General features: G+C 33.7%; 1 protein-coding gene across 1 annotated transcript in view; it reads right to left on the bottom strand.

Annotated features, from left to right (window-relative positions):
* The window catches only part of LAMB4 (laminin subunit beta 4), a 125,861-nt gene extending 112,644 nt beyond the window's left edge, over nucleotides 1–13,217 (bottom strand). Inside the window, exons 1-3 of the mRNA XM_051962414.1 lie at nucleotides 13,157–13,217; nucleotides 12,064–12,221; nucleotides 2,551–2,686 (exon numbers count right to left, since the gene is read on the bottom strand). Of these exons, the coding sequence (XP_051818374.1) occupies nucleotides 2,551–2,686; nucleotides 12,064–12,221; nucleotides 13,157–13,217 (355 nt within the window). The remainder of the gene's footprint in view (nucleotides 1–2,550; nucleotides 2,687–12,063; nucleotides 12,222–13,156) is intronic.
* Nucleotides 13,218–13,582: the final 365 nt, after the last annotated feature.

Genomic DNA, 13,582 nt, shown 5'->3' with positions numbered 1-13,582 from the left:
GAGTCTAGCATAAGTGTTCTGTACACAATAGGTAAATCATATATATATATATATATATATATATATATATATATATATATATATATATATATATTTGGAAAGCTGAATGAATACATTTCAATTGAAGAGATGCAGACTTAGGAGGTATACAATTCACACATCAGCTTAAAATCATCATCCCAAAATGAGAAAATAGCTGAGGAATAAATGAAATAACTACCATGCACGATCGTGTGTGTGTGTGTGTGTGTGTGTGTGTGTGTGTGTGTGTGTGTGAAAGAGAGAGAGACAGATAGACAGACAGACAGATGCAGACATAGACACCCCTTTGGCAATCTCACGGATTCCTCTCAGAATCATATTTTAATATGCATAAAATAAAATAAATAAACATAAAAATAATATATAGAAACACATTTTAATATGCTTAACATATAATAAAAGCCTACAAAGGAAAACAATTATATTGAAGAAAAGTTTAAAAAGTGTATATTTTTTAAGTCAATGGACCCCAGGTTAAGAACTCTTGCTCTAGAAGAAGTATTTTCAGCATCTGAAGATAGCTTAGAAACTGAGGCAGAGGGGTATAATTAAGAAGGATGTAGATAATGTAGGAACATTCCTTAGGATTGTCAAAAAGACAGCTGGGGTTTCAGGCCAATGAAAGAGAAATTTGAATCTACCAAAGGCAGATTATAGGACTCTGACATTATAGGTATAGATCTAGAAGATCTATAGGTATAGAACTTTCAAGGTCATTTCGTCCAATTCCCAAATTTTTAAAATGAAACTGAGTAAAATGTGTTAAAGGCGACATTTGAACCCAGAGCTTATTCATATAACCCTACTATACATCCTCCTGGAACAGGAGGGAGAATTGGGTGAGATTAAAAATAATTATTGGCCTCGAGGAATGATGGGAAAAATAGTTGAGGTTCTGTGCTAACAATGAAGAGAGAGAACTATTGGACATGATATAATAGGTCATTAATCAAGGTGAAGCTATGGTTTCATGGTTAGTTTATTTGTATTCAACTCACTTTTTTGAGCTAAGATAGTAAGGTAGTAAGAAAAAAATTACATTATCTTTTTCCACTTTCTCTTGCTTATCTATGTCATTGTCAGAAAAAGAGTAGTGAATTATATACCCTGGGTAGACAACAATAAATACTGCTTCTATGAGATTCCATAGAATTTCATAGACATATTCATTATGTGGCAATTCATTTCATATGGGACTTTTTTCAACATTTTTCTATTATTTTCAAAGAAAAATGACACACATGTAAGGATCAGGTTCCACCTGCATCCTGATCTCTGTAAATTCAAGAAGATGAAATTTGAAATGTATAAATTAGATGGGTTAGACCTTATATAATTTGTCATCTTTGAACCTTTTTTATTGGATAGAGAAGGAAATAGTTAATAGGAACATGAAACAAGCTAACCATGCTTCTAAAGTTAGATTAAGTTTTTAGTTAATCTAAAGATAAGATTAAGTTGGAGTGGAAGAGAATTCTGTGTTTAGGAGTACCCTGAGGAAGCTGACCCTTGTGCCTGAGCAAAAGGCATCAGAGGGAAGATTAGGGATGAATAAAGAGAGATTGTTATACCCTCCTTTTTTATTGACCCTATAATTGGAGATATTGGATCAGTAGTTAGCAGCACACTCAAACAGGGGTATGAGACGATACACTGAGGACAAAATCGGATCCAGCTATAAAAAGATCCAAGAGGGGCAGCTCCAGGGAGTCTAAACTCTTACAGCAGAGAGAACAATAGCTATTGAATTGTAGAACGCACTATTCCTAGAGCCCAAATGAAAGCTCTATCTAAGGGGAACTTCATGAAAATATGATGGAAGCAGAGGATTTTCACTAACTAGAAGTTATGAGATACTCCTTTGCCACACATGGTCCTTACGTGGTGTCCCAGTATGTCTGATAGTGCAGCGAGGAGGGTGCCCCAAATTTAGAGGGATTTTTTCGTACCAACTGTTCTTACTATCAGTCTTTAGAAAATATTTTTGCAATTGATTCAATAGGAGAAACACACTGTGTAGAACAGCTGTAATAGAAACCCTGCCTATCAGTCTTAGAATAATGAGGAGACTAGTAGGCAGTTGAACTTCTGGGAACCCCAATCTGTGACTTCAAATTCCATTTGGTTGGGTGAGTCCCAAGAGAGTGCTACACACAAAATTTCTTTTAACATACATACAACAATCGAATGTATCCAACTAGATTATTGATCAGTCAATCCATAAACATTTATTAAATACCTATAATAAATCAGGCATTGTGTTAAGCAACAGGAATACAAAAAGATATGAAAGACAATCACTACTTTCAAAGAGCTATATTCCTAATGGAAATTAATCTATCCTTAATTTTTTGTAAGTTTTCTATCTATACATGGCTCTTTAATCTTTGCCTCTTTTATTCTAGTCAAATATAATATCATTAAAATTATTTTTAAAAACTGCTTTAATGAGGGTTGATTAATAATTAAAATATGTAAAAATGAAAAAAGTATATAATGAAATAGTACCATTTTCAGATTGCCACCATTTCTTTTTTCTATCTGATTCAAATGTTGTAATGACATTCTCGATTGTATGGCTGTTGGCTTGTGTATATGGATTATATGGATATCTAGAATCGCAAACGAAACATTTTTGTTCACCCTAGAAAACAAAACAAGTCAAATTAAGACAGAAATAGAATTACTTATTGTAGAACTAAATTAGAAAACAAGTAGTGCCTATGTTTATTGTCTTCTGATCCATCTGAAAATGCAAAGATGAAAGGATGTAACAAACATTTTCCCACCAGAGATAGCTTAATTAGAATAACAAAGTGAATTCAAATCCAACTTTTGCATTTTCATGGTTTTGTGCATTTTTTTTTTGTCTGATAAATGAATTTACATGGAACTGTTCCTTCCAGATGCAATAGTCAGGGGATAAATAAAGCAGTTTAAAATTTTTCTTAATGAGAGCATGTATATCCATTTCTAGAATCACTTCGTTTATTTTTTGATTGCACTAACGTAACTTGAAAGGTAGTCAAAACAACTCATATTTTCTATCTTAGATCTCTCAAAAAGAACATTTGGAAGAAGAAACTTCCAAACGAATATTGAAATGAATATTCTTACATATGTGTGAGTTTCTTATTGTTAGCTTCTGGAATCTGTTCCAAGTGGCTTTCTTCTCTGCTATATCCTGTAAGGGGCTCAAATCAATAGATTTGAAGTCAATAAACATGGATTAAGTACCTACTATGCCGTCACCATTACTGCAAAGACAAAAACAAACAAAACCCCCAGTCTTTTTTGGAGCTTACATTCTACAGTGAGGAAAGTTATAATACACAAATAAAAATGCAAGGTAATCTGAATAGGGGAAAAAAGTCCTAATAACCAGGACCATTGAGATAATGGATATAAAAACTCTTTGGAAAGTATAAAACATTATTCAAATGTAGTATAACAATAATGATAATAATCATTGTTTTAGTCCCTGGATTCCAGATTTAGATCCAGTCTCGGAGGCATTCCACTTGGGACTTATGTTCCCACCCAAAATTTCCTCCAGAAATATCAAAATCCTGCTAAAGTCTCAGATTAACAAAGCAAAAGCAAACACACATGAATTTATTGACCCTATATAACTCTAGAAATAGCTATAAAACTGCCAGTTCTAACTTGGCTTCAGAACATAAGTTGTTCTATCTATTGTGCTTCATTCTCTTCACCATAGTCCATCAATCATTCACCAGCTCTGGATGGATGTTTTGCTCTTGTTTCAAAACCTTTTCAAAGATTCTGCTCCTAAGCATACAAATAAAAGGAAGGGAATGTGGCCAAACTAGTATGATCATAGAGTCATTGCCTTAGAGTTAAAATACAATGAACAGGTCATTTAGTCTAATAGTTGAGGAAACTGAGGGAAGGGAGGAGAAATGATCTGTTCAAAGTCACTCAGACATTAAGAGAAAGATTCAAGATTCAAACTCAGGTCTTCTGACTCCAGAAAGAGTACTCTTCTCCTATCATAGAAAGTAATTTCCTCGCCCCTTAATCTTAGTTTTTTTTTCTATGCCTTTCCAGGAGATTGGAATGAGTGTTGAAATTGATAATTTGGGTGATCCCCTAAACCTAGGGTGCTAACCTCTATATGGATAATGACTAACCTCTTTTGTATTAGTTCTTTCATGAAACTCATGCAATTATTTTTAGAATAATGTTTTTAAATTAATTAAATACAAAGATTACAATTATCAAAATACTTTTTAAAAAGCTAAGCAAATGAATTCAGGTTAAGAACTCCCAACTTAAAAAGATATACTTGAACAAGAGAGCAATAGCTCTTTTGCTAAAATCACCTGAATTCTTTGTTCTAAAAAGCTTGGTCCCTGAAACAAAGGATCTTTTTTTCAGAAGAGTAGAGGACTAGATGTTAAAGGGAAGAAGAGAGAACCTTTTTTCCCCTAAAGAGTATTGATCCTATGGTTTTTTTCAGCCTTAGCTTTTCCACCCGTAAAATGGATATAGTACCTCCCTCCCAGAGTTATTATAAAAATTAAATAACTTGAAACATAAATTTCCTCCTGACTGTCCCCAGGAAGTGGTTTTCCAGTCTTCCCTTAGAGGAGTTCCAATGAAAAAAGTGCCTCACCTGCCTTAGGGTCTCCTGCAATCCTTTTTAGCAATAAAATTAATAGGTTTGTAACAAGGATGGTTGGCAGGGATGATCCATTAAATTGGGATATTCTTATGGAATTGGTCATGCATGGGAACATATGCTCTGGAAAGGGTAGAGCAAAAACTTACAAACTGAGGTGCCTCTGTGAAGATGGACATGTTCAGTTCCATGGAGGTATCCCAGTCCAAGAGACCAGGGCATTCCTTTCATTATCTTTGTTGCAGGAAAAATCCTATAGTTAGAAACAAACAAACTTCCAAATCTTGACTTCCCAAATCTTTTGTGGTCAGAGTAATATTATGGCACCAAAATCACTTCTTGCCAGGGGATGCTGTTTCCTGACACCAGAGAGAATATAATAGCAGCTCAGAGTGAGAATCTATGTGTTATAGTGCTGAACAATAACAGAATAACTTCCTTCTTGGGAATAAAGCTAGAAGCTTCTTTTTCTGGTAAAAAATTTTAGAGCTGAAAGGGAAATTAGAAATCATTTAGTCCAACCTGATAATTTTTATAAAGTAGCTGGGTCCTAGAGAAGTGACTTGTCAAAAGTCACACAGGATTTGAACTTGGGTCCCTTGACTAGAGTTGTTCTTTTTGTACTTGGCTTCCTCTCTGGTTCTACTGAATTTAGTCACAGGCTGGACTGTTCATCCTGCCTTGTCCTTGGCCCAGGTAATTTCCCTATGTGATTTCCTAGCATAAGGGAGTAACTTTCAGCTACCAGCACTCCCCAACATGAGAGAAAGATCAATCTAGGCACTCCTCCTTTTAATCAATAGATTAAATAAATTAATAGAAGTCTCCTTTAATGTAGAAAGTTTGCCAGTAACTGAATCAGCTTCCTTCTTGCCCATATTCCATTTCATAGAGTTGTTATGATTGCCTTAAACCATTTAGGCAGATATGAGAACTAGCCCCCCTATAACTTCTGTTATGCGTTGCTCCTTGTGTAATAGCCACAAAAAAGGCATTTTATCCTCTCCCCCTTAACTCTATCAGTCTGTGTGGGTGACTCCTTGCCTATTCAGATTGTAAGCACACCCAGCTGTACCTGGCTCCCTGTTTGGCATTAAGAATATCTAGCATAATCCTGGCACTGGAAGTAATTATAAAGGGCAATAGCATTACTATAGCAAAAAGATGTTTTAAAATATTTATATCATGAATAGAAGTCGTCGCTGAGGCAACACGTTTTTTCACATCTTGCACCAAATCTGCTCCCTCTGAATTTTCAGGCCTTGACAAGCATTTCTTAGGGGAGGGTGCAGAAGAATGATTTTGGTTTGTGAGAGACAAATGTATATGCCAATGTTAATTTTGAAAAACACATGGCCAAAAAAGTAAAAGACAAAGGAAATATGCTAAAGAATATATTATAAAGTTATAAAAGAAGTTCCTGTGAGTAGCTCATGACATTTTTCTTTATGGTTATGCATGTAGCCTATTTGCAAATTCTTACATGTGTATTAGTTCAGAGGACCAGTCAACAGGATGCTAAAGCAAATAAATAAAGCTCCAATAATTTACTTTTCCATCATTATTAAATGACAGGCTATTGATATACAAGAGGGAAAAAAAACCCCAAAATGCAGCTTCTTTTTTGTGTCTCTGTTCCTAATCACATCTACAATCTTAAGAAACCTAATTAAGACCTGGAATTTCAGAATTTGTAGTTAATCACGGTAAATGTGGTATGAGGCTAGGAAAGCAATCAAGATTCCAATAGAAGGGATTGGTGGAATAGAATTAAAACATATGGCCCTTATTTCACCGAGTAAAATGGGGGTTCATCACTTGGGGTATATGAATTCATTTGAAAACTATTTTTGGCAATTATACTTCAATATAATAGGTATCCTTGGTAATCATTTTTATTTGGCATATTTACAAAGATGATTCTGAGAAGTGGTGTATGGACTTCACTAAAATGCTAAAAGGATTCTATGGCACACAAAAAAATTGAGCACCCTTGAAGTAGAGCATCTTCCTCTATATGGCTTTGTTTTATTTAGTTGTGGTTTGTTTTCAGTCCTACTTGGAGTTTTGAAATTCTTTGACTGTTAAAGATTTTCCACAAAGAATTTTTTGTGTTCTTTTTCAATATACAGACATATCTATTCATGAGTTCACAGATACATACTCCTCATTGTACAACTTCATGGGAGCTGTGTGAAGTTTTGTGGAATACACAAGAGAATAAGCAGTGAGGAATATCGTAACTATCTCCCCAGTCACCTTCAAGAATAATGTAGAAGCCTAATCTGTCATGGGACAACTCCAACGAAGCCTGAATAATGGTGTAGTCAGGGGGATGAACTAGGCATCCAGAAGTTCTTTTGAGAGATTTTGGATAAAGCTCAACCTAATGCACGTGAAATACATTGAATTGTTCTCCATTTTACCAAAGAGTATTTTTTACCAAGAGTTAAAATTATATCAGTGACTTAAAATGATAAGAAACTCAGGTAGGAATTGACTAATAGCTTCAACTTTATATTTAGGCAGCCTATATAAACAATACTTCTGAGAAAGACAAGCAAATGCTTGTCAGTATTATACCAGCTGCCAGATTCCTTTTATGATTGAAGCTTTTAAATTTTGTGTTCTGTCCCATAACAAGTCAAATCTTTTCTCCTATTCTTTGGGTCTATAGAGTTCTTTGCAAACTACAGGCCCTAATTTCTGGCTTATAGCAATTTGAAGGTTCTGATTTCTGAACTCCAGAGTTTCTAAGTTAAAGTTATGTTCATTTTGTTATGAGAATGGTTTCTGATTATAGTCTCATGAAAAGGAAACTTTCAGCATCTGGCATAGATTACAATTTTTTTGTGGATATGTGCATCATCCTTATGGAATTGTGTGTGTGTGTGTGTGTGTGTGTGTGTGTGTGTGTGTGTGTGTGTTTAAATTGCCTGTAATTTCTGGGAACAATATACAATTGCCTGTTACATGAAAGAGAAATACAAGAAAAAAATTTTTAATTTCCAAAGCTGTTTTTAGGAGCTGGATCATTGATTGCTACCTCTTGCTACCTTATGCCAAAGGGGTGTTGAGACTGGCAGAATTCAACAAACCATAATGAACAGATTATTGGACTTGGAGTCGGAAGGAACAATAATCATTTCCTACCTGTAGGATCCTCCCAAACCACTTTTCCTTCCTGGACTTAATTTTCCTCATCCATAAAATAAGTTCAGCTATAGATTGTAATACTTATCTCATAAGATTATTGTGAGGCTCAAACCATACTTTATGTAAAGAATTTTATAAACTTTAAAGCATTATGTAAATGCCAGTTATCAATGAGTTCTGGTGACAAGTATGTACACTTTCTATCTGAAAAAATATTTTTATTGTTAGTCTTTCATATAAAAAAAGTACATGCTTGTTATCAAAACTCAATAATAAATGTATTCTAGGAGGTATCAGACGCCTTCCTTCTTTCTCTCTGACTCTTTGACTCTGTTACTGTCTATTTCTCATAAGATAATAGTGCTGGCAAAAGTGTTCCTGAAGAAAAATGAATGAATAACCCTTGTCTAGGCTATTTATGATTGAGTGGTTCAATCCCTGTCTTCCCCCAAAATGAACCCCCACACACACTTTGTATATTATTTTTGATAAGACAAATCAGGCTCAATTCAAAGAGTCCTGGTAATGGGAAATTCATAACAGGAATGAAGAACAATAGAAACTTACTACATAATTAATGCCAAACTAATAAAGAATCCAAGCAATATTGTATGGTAGAAAGTGTCTAAACATTTACCAGCTATGTGAATTTGAACACATCATGTAACTTCTCTGACTTTCTGGTCATATGGAACTCTTGTGGGAAGAGCAGTTTATAATCTTTAAGGTGCTTTAGAAATATGAGTTCTTGCTTTTCCTCTAGGGTTCAATAAATGTGTTTGATTAAAAAAACCTTTTATACAAATAGTATAAACATAAGTCAAAACTGTTTTAAAAGAAACTTTTTGTTATGTTAAATGCTTCTGAAGTTAGATGTAAAAAAAGGCACAGAAAAGCAATCTGTTGCTACTAAATTCAAGACTACTATGGAAACTCAATTATCAATTTAGCTCAGACTCTACTTTCTCTGTAACCTCTCCATCTGAGAGTATTTTTTTTTCCTCAAATATCCTTTGAGAACCTGGTCCAAGCCACCAATGATATTCCTAAAGCACAGAGATGACCATGTCATGCCCTATTACCTTTAAGGTCAAATAGAAACTCTTAAGACTTAAAGCCTTTCACAATCTATCTTTACAGATTCCTTGTTTATCACTTCCTTTAATGTGTTCCATGTTCCTGCCAATCTAGTCTCCTTACTGCTCGTCAGATGAAAAACTCCATTTCCTCTCTGTATCTTTAGATAAATTTGAAGTACTTGGAAAGCACTTTCTCCTTTTCTTTATCTCTTAGAATCCCTAGTTTCCTTCAAAACGCACTTCAAATGCCACCTTTCCTAATAGTCTCAAATTTTTATATTCTCCATCTTATATTTATTGCATTATACTTTGTATACGTTACATATGTCTTTATATATGACAGAACATCATCTCCCAGAGGGTAGGGAGTGTTTCATGTCTCCATATCCTCAGCACCTAGGACAGTGCTTGGTGGTAAGCAATTTTGATTGCTCTACTGATTAACCTTTCTTTTCTTTATCTATCTAATTGACTGGCTTTTGTTTTTTCCTGAAGTCAGTTTTTTTTTTTTTGTTTTTTGTTTTTTTTGAGAAAATCAACTCTTGTCAGAGACATTTTGGACAAAAAATAATTCATTTGAGTTGTTTTTTAGCTGTGTCTTGATTTGAGGTTATCTTGACAAAAATACTAGAATGCTTTGCCATTTCTTTTTCCAACTCATTTTATAGGTAAGGAAACTGAGGCAAACAGAGGTAAGTGCCTTCAAACTACTAAATGTTTGAAGCTGGTTTGAATTCGGGAAGATAAGTTTTCCTGAGTCCAAGTCTGGACACTTTACCCACTGTACCATTAGCTGCCAAAAAAACTCAAATCAAACCATAAGAAAACAAAAGTAGGGATGGCTTAGAACAAAAAAAGACCTTCCAATGTAATATACAATAAATCTAATCTATACCATCTCTATGATGATGCTACATAACCAATCAATCAACAAGCATTTTGAATTTAAAGTGCACTAAACACTGGAGATTTAAAAAAGGCAAAAACAATCCCTGCCCTAAAGGAATTCACATTCTAATGAAGGAAAAGAACATGGAAATAACTAGGTATATACAAGATATATGCAAAGTATATGGAAGTTAATCAGAGAAAACACATTCAGAGAACTAAAATCCATCATGATGACCCAGAGGCACTACAAGATCTTCAGTCATTAAGGGAAGATAATTTAATTAAGTTCACTATATTGGGCTCACTAAGATAGAAAAGTAGAATGGAGAATTTTAGAAGAAATTTTCAACAAGGAACTCATCTGAAAAAGATTTTCAAGTTCACATGGAACCAGAAATGGAAAATGATAAGACCATGAGGAAAGATCATAAGGGGAAAATCACTGAATTTTGGAGTCGAAAGAGACCTAGATTCAAATACCATTCATGATGCTTCATATATATATATTACCTATTACAAATCATGTAACCTCTTCCAATATCATCTCCTCATCTATAACATAAGGGGGCTGATAACTTATCTGAGGTATGCATAAGAGAAAAATTCACTCCTAAACAAGGATTAGAAAAGGAGATAGAGGATTAAATAGATAATTTTTATTACATAAAATTAAAACTTGCATATTAATTACATAAAATTAAAATATAAAAAATAAAATTTGCACTGACAAATCTAATAAATAAATAAAAATATATAAACAAATCTAATAAACATCAAATTATTATTTTTTAATTATAATAAACAATAAGCTGGGGGAGAGTCTTTTCTGTAACTTTCTTTGATAAAAGTTTTATTTTCAGGATATAAAGAAACAGATAAGAATTAAGAAAAAGGACCATTGAACAATTGACAAATGACCTAAGGATATAAATAAACAAGAAAACCAGGCTATTTATAACCATTTGAAAAAATGCCCCAAATTGCTTTCTATTAGGAATATGCAAATTAAAGCAATTCTGAGATCATGCCCTTCAGAGTAGCTAAGATGATAAAAGAGGAAATTATAAATATTGTAAGGGCTGTGGGAAAACAGGCACCTTGGTAGAGTCATGAATGAGTATAACCATTCAGGAAAGCAATTTGGAATTATAAACAGAAAGTCATTAAACACTTCATTCCCTTTGATTGAAGTATACATTGTTAGGGCTATATTTAAAAGAGATAAGAAAGAAAGCAAAAGGTCCCATAATATAAAAATATGTAGATCAATTTTTTTCGTGGTGACAAAAAATTGGAAACAGAGAAGTTGTTTAACAATTGAGGAAAGGCTAAATAAGTTGTGATAGATGAATATGATAGAGTATTATTTTAGTATAAAAGATGAGAAAATGGGTGATTTTCAAAATATTTGGGAAGACTTACATGAACTAGTGCAGAATGAAATAAGAAAAATCAGAAGAGCAATTTTATAATGTCACTTATAAAAAGGAAGATTTTGAAGACTTCTGTGAACTAATGAAGAATGAACTGAGTAGAACCAGAGCAATTTATACAACATTGTAAAAAGAAACAACTATGAAAGCTTCAAGAATTATGATCAATATAATGATTATTCATGATTTCAGACAAGCAATTATAAAATATGCTATTCATTGAAGAGGAGCAATAGATTCAGGGCATAGAATGAGACATATATAGCTTTATGTACAGTCAATGGGGGGATTTGTTTTACTTGACTGCATTTTAGTTATAAGAAGCTTTATTTTTCTTCCTTTTCTTTCAATGGGTTGAGGAAGGAGAGAGAAAATAAGTTGATTTCTATTAATATTTTAAAAAGAGGTAGAAATGTGAATTTTGCTTGAACTTTCAGATGAGGTCATTGTATTTATTATTAATTTTGTTTAATGGGTTTACTTTGTTACAAGAGACATCTCAGAAAGAGAGTAATGCTAATGTAATGTTAAATATAATTGTTAAAACAAAACTAAAAATTAAATAAAATAGTGAGGTTGAGTTGAAACTTTAAGGTCTTTCCAAAATCCAAGTTTATCACATCATGATTTCTTTCTCAAGCATTCTGATTAATCAAGTTTGTATTGTAGTTTTATGTTTCCTGGCAACATTTTCTTTTTCCACTTGAATGAAGATTGCATTGTTTACTTTAGTCTTTTTTGTGATGTCTATAGCATCCTGGAGCAATCTTTTCATTTAACTAACGATTTCTCCAAAAATAAATCAGAATCAACCTACCTCCAAGTAGCCTATGATGCAATATTTCTGTGGTCCATCCAATCCACAGGTAGAGGAGGCTGTAAGCTGGGTACTGCGACCCAGTAGGAGATCACCAACAATTGGATGGCAAGAGCCACTGATGCAGTCATCTTGAGCTTTTGAGAGCCTAAAAAGCACTTGAACCCAAAAGAAACAAAAAGAAAGTTATAAACAGAACACAAACTGAAGGATTAACTAGTAAATATGGGTTATTAATAGACTGCTTTTACTCAGCAGTTAAAATTTGATTTAAAGGGGAGTTATCTCTTCAATATCACTAAAAGATCAATGAGGACTAATACTGAGATCTCAGAGCAGCTAGGATAGAGTGGTAGGGCTGGAGTCAGGGAGACTCATCTTCTTGAATTCAAATCTGGCCTTAGACACTTACTAGCTGTGTCACTCTGGGCAAGCTACTTAACCCTGTTTGCCTAAATTCCCCATTTATAAAAATGAGCTGGAGAAGGAAATGGCAAATCACACCAGTATTTTTGCTGACAAAACCCCAAATAGGGTCACAAAGAGTCACACATGAATGGAAAATATAGAGATTTCAGCAGATATTTAATCTCATCTGTATACAAATTGTTGTTGTGTTTATCATCATTCTGTAAGCAATTATTTGTTATTGTTGTTGAGTTGTGCCTGACTATATCTGTGGACCATATTGTTCATGGGATTTTCTTGGCAAAGATACTGGAGTGGTTTGCCAGTTCTTTCTCCAGAGGATTAAAGTAAAGAGAGATTAAATGTGTTGCCAGAATCACACAGCATAAGCATTTGAGACCAGATTTGAGTTTAGCGTTCTAGTTACTTCTAATCTATTTATTAGATACCTACTATGTTTTGGGCACTGTATTATGAAATAACCCTTAAGGAGCATATATTTTAAAAATAAATTGTAGGATTTTCTCCTGAAACTTACAAATAGGATCCAGTTATACGTTAGTATATTATACAGACTCAAATACATCATGAGTCAACTCATGCTTCCTGACTCATTAAAGTATGTAAAGTATAGAATACGTAGGACTTATTATATATTATTGGGGATTCGCATACATGCCATTACCATTTTCACAAAAGAAATCATTTTTAAATAAGGTAAGGGAATTGGGAACCAACATCACCATTTTCACTTGAAGTGTTTATCTATAAGTAATTGTTTTACATGTTTGTTCTTAAACCTTTATTCTATTTAAGATGTTTTAAAATATTCTGTTCTAGAAAAGAGATAAGATCCTTTTAAAAATCAGAAATGGATGATGTTTATTGTTGCTCAGTTGTGTCTGACTCTTTGTGACCCCATTTGGGGTAATTTTGGGAGAGATACTGGAGGGTTTGCCATTTTTTTCTCAGCTCATTTTACAGATGAGAAACTGAGGCAAACAGTGTTAAGTGACTTGCCAGCTAGTAAGAGTCTGAAGCTGGATTGGAACTCAGGAAGATTAGTCTTCCTGACTTTAGGCTTGCCATTCTATCTATTGTGCTGCCTAGC

The sequence above is a fragment of the Antechinus flavipes genome, chromosome 5, assembly GCF_016432865.1.
Source record: "Antechinus flavipes isolate AdamAnt ecotype Samford, QLD, Australia chromosome 5, AdamAnt_v2, whole genome shotgun sequence".
Lineage (NCBI taxonomy): Eukaryota > Metazoa > Chordata > Mammalia > Dasyuromorphia > Dasyuridae > Antechinus > Antechinus flavipes.
This window is presented reverse-complemented; position numbering and strand designations above follow the sequence as displayed.